Source organism: Cnephaeus nilssonii (assembly GCF_951640355.1).
Source record: "Cnephaeus nilssonii genome assembly, chromosome: 16".
Lineage (NCBI taxonomy): Eukaryota > Metazoa > Chordata > Mammalia > Chiroptera > Vespertilionidae > Cnephaeus > Cnephaeus nilssonii.
In genome coordinates, this window is record NC_137087.1 from 45,421,482 (window position 1) to 45,435,755 (window position 14,274).

Sequence of the window (14,274 nt, forward strand, 5' to 3'; positions counted from 1 at the left end):
CCCCAAATCCTGTGGCTCTTTGATGAAGCTCTGAAAAGGGTGAAATAGCTTGCTTCCTTCCTAGCTATTCCTAAGAGACAGGCATGCTCTGTCCCAGAGCATCTTTGGGCTGTGGCTGGCATGGAGGGGGAAATTTGTTATTATGCCTAATTACAGCCCATGGGATTCTTTGTACTATAGGTTACCTCAGTTTAAAGAAGAACCCAAGAACTATGTGGGCACCAACATGAAGAAGGTATGACCTGCTGTCCCTCATCCAAACCTTGATCTCCCTGGATGGGGATTTTCCTGGATTCCCTTGCTTTAGCAAAAACATGCTTTTGCCTAGACAGATTTGTTTGGAAGCTAGAAATAGCTATCACAACTTTAGTGAGAAATGTATTCTTTCCCAGATACCTCTCCTTCCAACCTTTTCTTTCCAGCTTATCTTGTTGATCCTACTACATAAGCTGGTGAGCCAGTCCTTCCTAAAAAACTGGATGAAGCTCTTCGGGTTGGGCTAAAAATGTATGTTTGTAGAGGTGAAAGACCTACCATCCCCTCAGGGTCCAGCCTTATCAGCAGGTTAGAAGGCCTAGAGAGTCTATGCCCCAAATCCCACTCTAATGCTAGATTAGACTGGGCTCATGCTTGTCATGATGAGATAAATCAACCCTGACTCCAGATCAGAAGGTTCTCAAACTGGTAGAAGAGAATGGTGGTCAGAAGAATGGCCTCTTTCTATCTTTAATGGAAGCCCTGGACTTCACAGGTCTCTCATGAAGATTCTGCTTGCAGCCCTAAGAGGTTCTGTCCATGGAGATGACCCTTGGCTGTTTGATGCATGCACCTGACCTTCCCCTCTCCCCTGCCATCCATCCCCATTCCTGCCCTGTGCCCTGTTGGCTTGTGTCTGAGTTTATTTCACTCTGTTTAAATCATTCGTTTGCCTGTCTTTCACAGATTTCTCCATGTCTCCTCAACAAACTGGAGCTAAGTAGTGGGGAGCAGACCAAAGCCCTGAACCAGTTAGAGAGGGTACTACTCTTTAAGAACCTCAAGGTCTCTCTCCCTCTCCCTCTCCTTTCCCCCTTTTATATTTATTTATTTAAATGTTTATTTTTTATACGTAATATGTGGGTCCCATTTCCATTGTTAAGAGCACAACTTACCCCTCCCTAGTAAAACAGCATGGCTTTGGAAGAGTTGCATGTGTTTGTAGCTTTGCAGTATTGATAATTTTCCTTGGGCATCTAGTTGCCTGGAGGCAGAAGGAATCCTTGAACTGGTGATGTATCATATAGTGAGCCTAGACAGAGAGCTTGGACCCTGCTGACATATTGTGGAGATGCTTAATATCTACCATTTCTAGGGGAACTCTGAGGGACCTCCAAGTAAAACCCTTCCCTCTTCTACTCTTTTTCTGTCTCTCAGCTGGTATAGAGAACTTAAGCACAGTCCTTGACTCTTACCTGGATACCTGAACTGGGTTTGGAAGGAAAGGGTAGTCCATCTAATTGGGGCCTTTTATTCATTTATTTTTTGTTACCATTAAAGAGGCTTTTCCAAGGTTTAAGACTAGATGGATGAAAAGGATCCAGGTGCAAGGATAGCCCAGGACACTGGGAGAACTTTGGGATCTGCAAAGATGCCCTCTATCCTTTAAAAGTCAAGATATATGGGAGCTTAGTGGAGAGGCCCAAGCTAAATATTACTCTAATACCCATATCCCTCCCTTAAGAGGAAGAGCGGGAGAAGGAGGTATGGGTTGTCTAGGCTATCTATCACAATAGTGTGCATGCTAGCAATATGGTTTTGGACATCCAGGTCATTGAAGATAAAAATGTGTGTGTGTGTGTGTGTTGTGTGTGTGTGTGTGTGTGTGTGTGTGTGTGTGTATACCTAGCTCAGTGATGGCTAACCTATGACACGCGTGTCAGCACTGACACGCGTAGCCATTTCTGATGACACGCGGCCGCTGAGGCGGCCGCATGCCGAGGATGAAACATTTGCTGCTCCTGAGGATGAAACATTTGCGAAATAATGTTTTTTCCTCAAAGTGAGTTATGCTCAGTTTTTTGGCGAAGTTTGACACACCAAGCTCAAAAGGTTGCCCATCACTGACCTAGCTGGAGAGTCCATAGGCCTATGTTCTTTATGCATGCATTACCTCAAGTTCCATTTGTGTGCTTGCCTAATCTCAAGTTGTAGGTCTCTTCATTGGCTACCTAGTATTTTGCCATGATTATTAATTTAGGACCTACCATTTCTTTGTAAAGCTTATACTGTCCTTTGGTAATATAGAGTTAATGAATATGATGGTGAGGGTCCCATGAACATCTACTGCCCACCCCCCACCTTAGCACCTTAGGACAGGGAGCATGGCTATACTTTTTAAGGGCTGAGACATTTGTGAGCACTGGCAGCCTCTTTGTCCCTACTCTAGCCAGGAGGCAGAGAACACTCACTGAAATGATCAGGTTGAAGCTAGCTTTGCTGAGGATAGAGAAGGAAACAGGAAAGAGTGATCCTGGTGTGGGAAGGAATATTAATGAGTGACTGGCTTCTCTGTGGAAGTAGGACTACCTAGAGTTCCTGAAATGGGTAGGGGGAGCTGCCTGGAGAGAAAGGATATCTTATAAAAGTAGATCCAGATGTTAGTACTTTTAGGAGCTCAGTGACAATTGCAAACAAAGCCAGGAGGTTCTTACTTTCCCTCATTGATCTCTTGTGCTTCTTACCTGTCTTTATGTTTGGCTGATTCTTACCTCCAGAACATTTTTTTCCCCCATGAACTTGACCCAAATGAGCCTCCATGGTTCCTAGAGAGAGTATCATATTTCCTGCTTAGCCACAGTGCTCAGAGTACTTGAAGCTCCATTCTAGGCATATGACTACAGGCATTTTGGATATGGATAGACAGGAAGTGACCATGCAAGGCTAATGCTATGTTACTAAAAGCTAGGGGCAGAGCTCAGCTCCTAGACTTCTCTCCTTTATGGGTGAAGCTATGGGTAGGGAAGGAAGAATTACGTAGTTTCTAAGTAAGGTATCAAAAATTATCCAGGTTCTGGAGAACTTGGGGGAAGTTGAGGAAGAGAGCCTATTCCCCAGATATCAGAAGGAATTGAACAGGCCAAGGATAATAAAGGTATATTCAGCCTTTAGAAAGAGTCAGGGAGGAAACGTACCTCTACTGTCTTTAGACTCATTCTGATGGTTCTCGGAAGAGAATTGCTGTTGCCCAATCCAGGAATGGTCCATCAGTCTAGGAATAGTTTGGTGTAACTCTATAGAAGAACTGGTTTCAAATCCTAACCGAGGAGGCATCAGGACTAGGAAAACAAAATGGGCCTAAACAAAGTCACTGTGAACTTAGGGTGGAAAAAATGCATAAAAACTTATATCCTAGAATAGTCAATAGATGATAGAGATTTTCCTTTGTGACTAAAAGGAAGCTATAGGAAGAATAGAAATACAGCAAGAGAGAGAGAAATGGAATGGAGCAAGAGTCTAAGAAATCAGTAGCCTTACCATCTGAAAATATAAAATTGCATCTAGAAAGACCCCACAGTGAGAAAGACAGGAGGTCTCATCCTATATAATAATCCTATATAATAAAAGGCTAATATGCAAATTGACCAAACAGTGGAATAACCGGTCGCTATGACGTGCACTGGCCACCAGGAGGCAGACGCTTAACGCAGGAGTTGCTCCCTGGTGGTCAGTGCAGAGGGAGCACCGCTCAGCCAGAAGCCAGGCTCACGGCTGGTGAGTGCAGCTGCAATGGCAGGAGCCTCCCCCACCTCTGCAGCAGTGCTAAGGATGTCCGACTGCCAGCTTAGGCCCTTTCCCTCCCGGGGAGCGGGCCTAAGCCATCAGTCAGACATCTCCCGAGGGCTCCCAGACTGCGAGAGAGCGCAGGCTGGGCTGAGGAACACCCCCCCCCCCGCCCCAGTGCACGAATTTCGTGCACCAGGATTCTAGTTGATATATAAAAATTGCGAGTAGCAGAGAGCAGAACGATATCATGACATGACCCTAGATCCTTAATTCCACAAACCAATTGAGATGCCCCTTCTTCTTAACTCCAAGGAATGAGCCTTTGACCAGTTTGATGCAGAAATTCCAGACAATGAGAGGTATGGCCCAGTTCATGAAGCAACAGAAAAGCTAAGAGTCTGGCTGGGAAGGAGTAGGCTCTCATAATTGGATAAGAACTAGGAATAGGCAACTTCTGCAGGTAGTTAAGGAGGAAAGCCCAAGAGTCTAGGACCTGTAGGTCTAAAGCTCCAGGTAAAAGAGTCCCTGCCCTTACCCTTCCTGCAGGAGGTTTGGGCACCATCTAGGTCTCAGGATTGCCACCCAGGACTCAGGGAAACAAGTGATGTGTGAGAGCTGGGCCCTATCAATGACCAACGTAAAAGCAGACTGTAACTTTCCACATGGAGGCTGTCAGGCTCACTTGTAAAGTGCCCAGTGTAGAAGCCAGGTTAGAGGAGCAGGAATGTACTCTGATGATCTAGATCAGTGGTCGGCAAATTCATTAGTCAACAGAGCCAAATATCAACAGTACAATGATTGAAATTTCTTTTGAGAGCCAAATTTTTTAAACTTAAACTTCTTCTAACGCCACTTCTTCAAAATAGACTCGCCCAAGCTGTGGTATTTTGTGGAAGAGCCACACTCAAGGGGCCAAAGAGCCGCATGTGGCTCGCGAGCTGCAGTTTGCCGACCACTGGTCTAGATTCTTCCTTTGGCACAGATACAGGGTATAGGCTTTTTCTAGGGACAAGTAGAACCAAGAGAAGGGAGATTTTAGGGATAAAGTTTTAGTTTGAATACCAGTGTTAATGAGGTGTGATATTTCCAGCTGAAAATGAGAGCAGGAGGCATGAGTGATTCATCCAAGTGGAAAAAACAGAAGAGATCCCCCCGACCCCCACGCCATATGACCAAAGTTATACCAGGTTCAGAGCTACCCATCTCCAATGGAACCACCTTATCCTCTAACTTCACTGGTGAGTGCCCTGGGTTGCTGCTTCTGATTAAAATAGAGAGAGAGTGGAAGAGAGGGAGGAGGTGGGGGGGGGGTGTGGAGAGAGAAACATCAACTGGTAAGATACATCATCTGGTTGCCTCCCATACCCACCTGGACCAGGTATCCAACCAAGGTATGTACCCTTGACTGGGAATTGAACCCACGACCCTTTGGTCTGAGGGCTGACACTCTAATCACTGAGCAAAACCAGCAGGGTTCTCTCAGGGATTTTGACATTGAAGACCAGCCAACTGAAGGGCTTTGGTTTCTTTCTGCTGAGAGCAAAAATGGGAAACTCCAGGTCAAGAACAGACAGTAACCATTTAGAAATTCTGCAGTGACTTAAGTTTGTTCTCCTTCCAGGGGAACTCTGACTACTGTAGAGACTAATGTATACAGAGATTAGTATGCAGTGTAGAAACAGTTCTGGTACCATAAAGGCTATATGCTTCCCACAGAGTCTCTCTTCTTTAAACCTCACTTACTTTGCTTGGCAGGTGGCATGCCCTTCATTGATGTGCCCACTCCCATCTCCTCTGCAAGTTCAGAAGCTGCCTCGGCAGTAGTCAGCCCCTCTACAGACAGTGGCCTGGAGTTCTCCTCCCAGACCACTTCTAAGGAGGACCTCACTGACCTGGAGCAACCTGGCTCTTCAGGGTACAGCACAGCTACAGAGCCTGGCAGCAGTGAGCTAGGGGTTCCTGAGCAGCCTGATTCCCAGGTATGGCTTTCATTTCTAAAGGCCCCTCTCCAGTCTTCCACTGTGGACATTAGCTTGATCCTTTAGATCCTTTATCCAGGCCTTGGCTAAAACGATGGTTGGGGTAGGGTGGGTTCTTCCCCATTTCCTAGAATTAGCTGTGCTGCATAGAAAACCTACGCTATGAATCACTGTGAGAGTTAGCTCATGGGATTTATCAAGTTATGCATACAGATAGGAAGTACTTGGCAAAGGTGAAGGAGTTGCCTGGTGAGAATGATAAGAATGTAGATAATGATCTAAATCTCAAGCCTATAAGAGCCTCTATTGCTTCTAGGGTTCGAATCCTTATAGGTCAGTGATGCCTCAGGACATGTTTTCTGAGTCCATCATATTCCTTCCATTGATTCATAGCCCACTGAGCTGGCCCTACACCTGCAATCCATTAGACACACTTGGAGGACAGATATTTCAGGGAAGTAAGTTCCAAGTTGCTCTTGCCTCATCCCTCTTCTATATCCCCCTGCTACTGGTCATAGCAGGAAGGGGCCCATGTGGAAAAGGCTCAGTCAGCATCCGTGGAATCTATCCCTGAAGTGTTAGAAGAATGCACATCCCCTGTTGACCACTCTGATTCTGCCTCTGTACATGACATGGATTACGTCAATCCCCGAGGTGTGCGCTTTACACAGTCCTCCCAGAAAGAAGGTGAGTACACTTAGGTAGGCTCTGCCTGTTCACCTCCCCATCCAATCCACTAAGCTGCCTGAGCCTAGACCAGTGATGGGCAACCTTTTGAGCTTGGTGTGTCAAACTTCGCCAAAAAACTGAGCATAACTCGGGTAGTGTATCACTTTGAGGAAAAAACATTATTTCGCAAATGTTTCATCCTCGGCATGCGGCCGCCTTAGCGGCCGCGTGTCATCAAAAATGGCTACGCGTGTCAGTGCTGACACGCGTGTCATAGGTTCGCCATCACTGGCCTAGACTGTCTTGGACATGTAGCATCTGCTAGTTCAAGCTCTAGTCAGGAAATGGAATCAAGTCAGAGGGCTATTGGCATGGATGGAGCCCTTCCCTAACTTGATGGACAGTAAGAAGTGAGAGGGAAGAATAGGAAGCTTGAGACTTTTTTAAAAAATATGTTTATTGATTTCAGAGAGAAAGGGAGAGGGAGAGAGAGATAGAAACATGATTAATGAGAGAGAATCACTGATTGGTTGCCTCCTGCACTCTCCCCTACTGGGGATCAAGTCCACAACCCCAGCATGTGCCCTTGACTGGAACTGAACCCGGGACCCTATGGGCCGATGCTCTATCAACTGAGCTAAACCAGCTAGGGTGCTTGGGACTTTTAATAGAAAAGTAGGATCGTCAGTTCTGACTCCTTTCAGTAAATAGGTAGGCTCCTTACTTCCCCAAAAGAAAACAGTTGTTTTTTTCTTGAAGAGCGTCACTAATCTGAAATTACCTTGTAAAATGCAGGGCAAGCTAGGCCAAGCTATCAAGCCAGTTGTTTCTTGGGAGTCCCACTTCCCTCCTGGCCTTCTCCCAGGTACAGCTTTGGTCCCCTATGGTCTTCCCTGCATCCGAGAGCTCTTCCGCTTCCTCATCTCACTCACCAATCCACATGACCGACACAACTCAGAGGTTATGATCCACATGGGACTGCATTTGCTGACAGTGGCTCTTGAGTCAGCCCCTGTAGCCCAGTGCCAAACCCTCTTGGGCCTCATTAAGGATGAGATGTGCCGCCACTTGTTCCAGGTAAGACTGGATTTCTAGAGCTCCTGGTTGTTTTTCCAGGTCTCTCATGGGGTAGGGAAGCACAGGGAGGTTTGACTGATTCATGATAGGACCCAGAAAAGAACCTCCCACCCCATTTGGCCAGTAGTCATGGTCAAGATGACTGTTAATTTCTGGGGACTCTGGAAGCCAAAGGGAAATATAGGAATGGCTAGATATAGAATCCCCTCAGAGCACAACCTTATTGAAAACTTCACTGTTTGCTCTCCTGCTTTTCTCTTGGTTGGACCATAGTCAGGTTCAGAAACTAATGCCTACCCTACTCTGATCTCCAGCTACTCAGCATAGAGCGAATGAACCTTTATGCTGCTTCTCTGCGGGTATGCTTCCTACTGTTTGAGAGCATGAGGGAGCACCTCAAGTTCCAATTGGAGGTGAGTTTCTCAACCTTGAAAGATGAAAAGTAGGAAGATGCATATATGGCATCATCAGTGCAGCTAACTCTGTCATGGGTGAAATTTTGGGGCTTCTGTAGGAGAGTGCTTCTAGCCTGTCTAGTTTGGTTTATTGGCTGGCCTCTTTAGTGGAAAAATCAAAAGGAACCTAGAGAAAATTGGCTGGCTATAAAATGGGAGGACCCACATATGAGTACTAGTAGGTAACCTCACCATGAGTTGATATACCCTTCTGCCTAGCAGCTCCTCTGCAACACAGCCAGGCAAGTCAAGCTGGCTTAGCCACTAAATTGCAAAAAGGAACTCTAAATAGGACCAGGTCAGGCTCACATAGCACAAAAAGGGCAACAGGTGACTTGATTCGGATCAGGCATGAGATAGAGAACCAGGCCTTATCCCCCAACATGAAGGCCAAAGAGGAGATGTATTTAGGGAATGGAATATCTATAAGAATCTATTTTTAGGGGTCTTTTTATTTAATTTATTGGGGTAACACTGGTTAACAAAATTATACAGGTTTCAGGTGTACAATTCCATAACACATCATCTGTACACTGTATTGTGTGTTCACTATATAAGAGTCTCTTAATGCATGCCTTTTGACAATTTTGTCCAATTTTTCTTCTTCCTATTTTGAATTCTTTCCCCACCCAAATGGCAATTAATGGGTTATTGCCAGATGTACATCAAAAAGCTCATGGAGATCATCACTATGGAGAACCCCAAGATGCCTTATGAGATGAAGGAGATGGCACTGGAGGCCATTGTGCAGCTCTGGCACATCCCCAGCTTTGTCACTGAGCTCTATATCAACTATGATTGTGACTACTACTGTTCCAACCTCTTTGAAGACCTCACCAAGCTGCTGTCCAAGGTGCTGAGCATTATCACTGGCTTCTAGGAAGAAGGCTATATTAAGGAAATCTCTCTGGTGGTAGTAAGAAAGCTACATACAGGGAGGGAAACATTTGAGAATTGGGGGACAGGAAGAAGAAAGGCATTTCAATATAGAAGTTATAGAAAGTTGGGGATTTTTGGAAAAGAATCAGTTAAGTTTAAAGTATTCTAAGCTCAAGTCTACTGGATCTATTTACTTTCCAGAATGCCTTTCCTGTGTCTGGTCAGCTTTATACAACACATCTACTGTCTCTTGATGCCCTGTTGACAGTGATTGACAGCACTGAAGCCCACTGCCAGGCTAAAGTCCTCAACAACCTTACCCAGCAAGAGAAGAAAGAAGCAGCCAGACCCAGCTATGAGGCAGTAGACGGTACCCGAGAAGTCAGCAATAGTAAGAGGCATTTCTTACTTCGAGGATCTCAGGGTTCTATGCTTATCTCTTCTCTACTCTGAATTCTTTTCCTGCTCTTATATCACTTCCTCTGGGGTACTCCCAATTCTGTGTTTTTGAGGTTTGGTGGTTTGAATCACAGGCCACAAGCAGATTAACAGACTTTACCCTTTCTTCTCCTCCACACTTTGGCTTTTTTACAGAATTATTTATGGAGAGAAAAGAAAATATAGATGAAAGGATATAGGACTTCTGTCCCTAAAAGTTCCAGGTCCTCCCTTCCCTCACCCCCAGTATCTTCTTCCACTCTAATGAATCTTCTCAAACTTCCCCTTGAGATTAAGGTTGCAGAAGATTAAGGAAAGTGACTGGGTAATTTATTTATTAAATTCTATCATCTAATGCTTGGCTGACCTGGAACAGTGACTGTTTGAGCTTGGGTTTGTCCTGTTCAAGGCTGGCAACCTATGTGGGAGAATGCAGGTCTCCTTGGCCAGGGACTCAACTTCTCCTGCAGCTTTACTTACTCCATAAGTCTTCACTTATCTTCTTCTCTCTTACCAGCTGAGAGAGCAGCCAGCGATGGGAAAGCTGTAGGCATGGCCCCAGACATCCTAGGCCTGCATCTTCCAGGTGGAGGGCGGCTGCCAGCAGAACATGGGAAGCCAGGATGCAATGATCTGGAGGAAGCTGGTGACTCTGGGGGTGGGTACTGGGTGTTTGTAATCCTAAGCCCCATTAACTGGGGGGCCTGGTGGAGAGCAGAGGTGGGGGAACAGAGATACCCTAGGGTAGTACTTGAGTGAACCTTAGCTGCTCACCATGCCTTCAAACCCAGAGAGAGGAAAGAAGACATATGGAGTCCTAGAAGATAGAACCTCTAAGGAAGTGGAAAATGGATGAGGACAAGAAAATTTCTGAAGCATTCTTCTTTTTCACTGTAGAATATATCAGCAATTTCCAAAAGTCACTTCCTGGTAAAAGAGGTCTTAATGGGTTTTTCCCTCTCTTCCTCCCATTCCTAGCTGACAAAACGTTTACCCGGAAGCCACCGCGATTTTCCTGTCTCCTGCCAGATCCACGGGAACTGATTGAAATTAAAAACAAAAAGAAGGTACATACAGATGTATCCAGAGCCCAGCTTCTACCCACTTCTGTCTGAGTGTTCTTTGTAGGGTTTCTATCCCAGAGGATGAGGGACAGTCTAGCAGCTCATTGTACAACTTCCCCAGTTTCCTTTGAAGTCCTTCCCTTACTCCAAAGCCATGTAGTTAGTCATGCCTACCCTGGACAATTGCTGTTCTGAGAGCAGGTGTTACTGGTGGTCACAAGAGCCCTGATAGCTGATATCATGTGGGTCCCTGAAGATTATTGGTCTGGTCATCTTGAGCTCTGGGATGATGATTGGCAATAAAGTGAAGTTGAAATTAATCCTGGTGCTTTAGTAAAGTTCAAATAACTGTTGTTTTGGTTTTCTTAAAACAAAGAAAACCTTCTGTTTAACCCTTTCTTCCTCTTATTGCTAGCCTAAATGACTTTGGTTTATGTGTGCCCTTGATTGCAAAAAGACTAAAGATTAAATTATCAGTTAGTTCACCTTTTCTTTCAAACCCCAGGGCTAGAAAATCTAAGAAAGACAGGGAAACCAAGCTAGGCTATAAACAAGATGCTGCCCATAAACAGATGCCAGGGATGGCTGTAAAACTGTAGAGTGTAGAGAAGAAACCCTTCTGTAGTCCCTTCTTTTTTCATAGATGGAGAGGCTGTGGGATGTCCTATGTATCTTAAGCACTCAGGAAAGGAGTGAAAAGCAGCTCTTCAGCCAGTTCTAATAAGACATGAAGACTGAGGAAAGCTAGGGCCAGAATGATCCAGCCTTAGTCCTAGAGTCACTTAGAACCACCTTTTAGGAGACTGTTAGGTGACAAGCTGTGGACTATGATGAATTCTAGCCTGGCCTTATCCAGTTAGGGGAAGAGCAGTTTCTAATACCTCTAGTGTTTTTTCTCCAGCTTCTGATCACTGGCACAGAGCAATTCAACCAGAAACCAAAGAAGGGAATCCAGTTTCTACAGGAGAAAGGCCTCCTCACCATCCCAATGGACAATACAGAGGTAGCCCAATGGCTTCGAGAAAACCCTCGGTTGGACAAGAAAATGATTGGAGAGTTTGTGAGTGACCGCAAAAACATTGACCTCTTGGAGAGCTTTGTGAGGTGAGGAAGCTGCAAGAAATATGGGACATAGTTGGTGATCATTTGAAGAGAGCATCCTTCCCTCAAAGCAGTCTCAGTCAGTTTCTGCTAGTGACCCAGGTCACACACTCTTCTCTTTGTATCACTTTTATCTGTTAGATCTAAAAGAGCAAGATAGCTTTGGGAGCCGGGATGGAGAAGGGTCCCTGAACACAGGGTAGGTTCTGGGTTCCAGGGGATGAGATTTCTAAGAAAGGCAAGAGTGCGCTGATGTGAAAAATACTAAGGTTAGGAGTTGTCAAATGCTGGTCTGTGTTAGAAATGGCCAGGAGATGCCTTCTCTTTGCTAGCACCCTCAGCCTGTTCTTTTCCAGTAGGAGAAGATTGGAAGAACTGTAGCTAATAGAGAACCTAACATTTGTAGATTATATACCTTCAGAATCTTCATCCTTCTTCCTCTCCCTATAGCACCTTCAGCTTTCAGGGTCTTAGACTGGATGAAGCTCTTCGCCTCTATCTGGAAGCCTTCCGCTTGCCTGGGGAAGCACCAGTCATCCAGAGGTTGCTGGAGGCATTCACAGAGCATTGGAGGGTGAGTTTGAGTGGCAGGGGCTAAGCCTAACCTCCCAAGTTAATTTGACTGAAGGTTTCAATGGCTCCAACTGAGGGACACAGCTACTGTCTCCTAAGAAGACTGAGAGCATCATCAGTGAGCTTTCCAGTCCAGCTTCTGTTTAAGGAGTTGGCAAGAGATTGGCCACTTTCTGGGTGGTACCTCCCCTCTGTGTCAGCATTGATCCAGTGGGTTGGTGCTGAGGGTTTAATGGACCGGAGAAGGGCATTCACACAGGTGGGGTCTTTGCTTTTTCAGAATTGTAATGGCTCCCCATTTGCCAATAGTGATGCCTGTTTTGCCCTGGCCTATGCTGTCATCATGCTTAATACTGACCAGCACAACCACAATGTTCGTAAACAGAATGCACCCATGACCCTGGAGGTAAGCTTGAATCCCAGCCAAGGCAGAGAAGATCCAGCAAGCTTTGGAGAAAGTGGAAATGACATGGGATGTCCAGTGGGCACGGCAGATAGGGTTCTGGAAATCAGGGAAGGCTGGCCAATCCAGAAGAGGAACTGGGGTGGGGAAGTGGGTTCTTTCACTTACTGTTTCCTAAGTCCTATTTATCACAGACCCAGGGGTTCCTTGCGTGGGCTTCAGCATTGACATTAGGGGCAAAGCTTCTTGGTCTGTCTCTAGGAGTTTCGCAAAAACCTAAAAGGTGTGAATGGAGGGAAGGACTTTGAACAAGACATCCTGGAAGATATGTACCATGCCATCAAGTGAGTATGTATGGAGGATGATGTAGCATCTCTGTTAAGTAGAACACTGCTCCCTTTTCCAGATTTTAGAGTCACATCAGGCTGCAATGACTCATGTGCCCTGGATTTAGCCTTAGGACTTCAGTAGCTGGGCAACCCCTCTCTCCAAACTCTTTTCTTCCTTAAAGAAACCTGAACAATATTGGGACTAGTACTTTAAGCCAGGTTCCAAACTGTCCCTGCTAAGTGGAGTGTCATGATCCCATTTCCCAAACCCAGAGCAGCTGACTTTTCCTGTCTAGTTCCCCCAAGTTGCATTCTGAGCTGTTAGAGACCCAGGAAATGCAAAGGGCCTGTAGAAAGAAATTATTTTTGATCAGAGGTCAGAGATGGGACACTTAGTTCTTTACTACAAATCAGAAAAGGGGGAATTATTTATCTTACTATAGAACTAAAGGCCTCACTTAGAGACAGGTCCTTGAGAATTATGGCACACCTCTTTCTTTCTCCCTGGTGAGTGGGAAGCCAACCACTGAACTTCAATTTTGATGGCCTCTCATTTGTGGAGAGTACCATGGTTAAAGTCCCTTATCCTAACTTGGGAGCAGTCAGGTTTATAGCAGTGCACCTACTCCTTCTCTTACTTCCTGATAGGAATGAAGAAATTGTGATGCCTGAGGAGCAGACAGGCTTGGTTCGGGAGAACTATGTATGGAATGTACTGCTTCATCGAGGTGCCACCCCAGAGGGCATATTCCTACGTGTGCCTGCTGGTAGCTACGATCTTGACCTCTTCACCATGACGTGGGGCCCCACTATTGCTGCTCTCTCTTATGTCTTTGACAAAAGCCTTGAGGAGACAATCATCCAGAAAGCCATCTCAGGCTTCAGGTAGCTCACCTTTGGCCTTAGTACTTACCTCTTAACCACCTCTCTGAGCTAACATAGTTGCCTCCATACCTCTTTGAATCCTACTCTTATTTTCTTTAGAGTTGGTTCTTCCTGAGTTTTTGGAGGGAGGCTGAAGCTTGGGAAAGCTCTTTATATATACTCTTTATTGTTGAAAGTATTACATATGTCCCCTCTCCCCCCTCCCCATTGACTTCTAGCTGATCTCCGCCCCCTACCCCAGACCTTCACCACCTTATTGTCTTTGTCCATGGGTTATGCATATATTCATACAAGTTCTTTGGTTGATCTCGGGGAAAACTCACTCTTAAACAGACTTAAGAGTAAAAGGTTTCTTCCTGGGACTGATTGGGGAAGAATCCCAAGCAATCCCCCTCAGGGACTTGGAAGGGCTGCCTGGCCTTCCAGTGACTCTGTTTCTGGGATGGGGGTGACATTACAGGAAGTGTGCCATGATCTCTGCCCACTATGGCCTCAGCGATGTGTTTGACAATCTCATCATCTCTTTGTGCAAATTCACAGCTCTCAGTAGTGAGGTGAGTGGCGGGGGCGGGTGGAGGGGGGGCGCGAATATGTACCTAGAGTTCCAAAGGAGAACCTCTTCTAGCCATGGATTACTTTTATCTTCAGAGATGATTCCCT

At 45.7% G+C, this 14,274-nt stretch overlaps 1 protein-coding gene across 7 annotated transcripts in view; it reads left to right on the forward strand.

Moving 5' to 3' along the window:
* GBF1 (golgi brefeldin A resistant guanine nucleotide exchange factor 1) overlaps positions 1–14,274 on the forward strand; it is a 122,141-nt gene that overhangs the window by 96,999 nt on the left and 10,868 nt on the right. For 2 of the 7 annotated variants that reach the window (XM_079793391.1, XM_079793395.1), the window contains exons 8-23: positions 181–235; positions 4,853–5,000; positions 5,518–5,741; positions 6,260–6,428; positions 7,276–7,487; positions 7,802–7,900; positions 8,601–8,795; positions 9,023–9,212; positions 9,777–9,917; positions 10,238–10,326; positions 11,225–11,427; positions 11,875–11,998; positions 12,278–12,403; positions 12,662–12,744; positions 13,378–13,614; positions 14,075–14,168. In XM_079793391.1, coding sequence (XP_079649517.1) covers positions 181–235; positions 4,853–5,000; positions 5,518–5,741; positions 6,260–6,428; positions 7,276–7,487; positions 7,802–7,900; positions 8,601–8,795; positions 9,023–9,212; positions 9,777–9,917; positions 10,238–10,326; positions 11,225–11,427; positions 11,875–11,998; positions 12,278–12,403; positions 12,662–12,744; positions 13,378–13,614; positions 14,075–14,168 — 2,389 coding nt within the window. Of the gene's footprint in view, positions 1–180; positions 236–942; positions 1,042–4,852; positions 5,001–5,517; positions 5,742–6,259; positions 6,429–7,275; positions 7,488–7,801; positions 7,901–8,600; positions 8,796–9,022; positions 9,213–9,776; positions 9,918–10,237; positions 10,327–11,224; positions 11,428–11,874; positions 11,999–12,277; positions 12,404–12,661; positions 12,745–13,377; positions 13,615–14,074; positions 14,169–14,274 lie in introns of all 7 variants that reach the window. The other 5 variants (XM_079793390.1, XM_079793392.1, XM_079793396.1 and 2 more) reach the window with 4 other exon arrangements.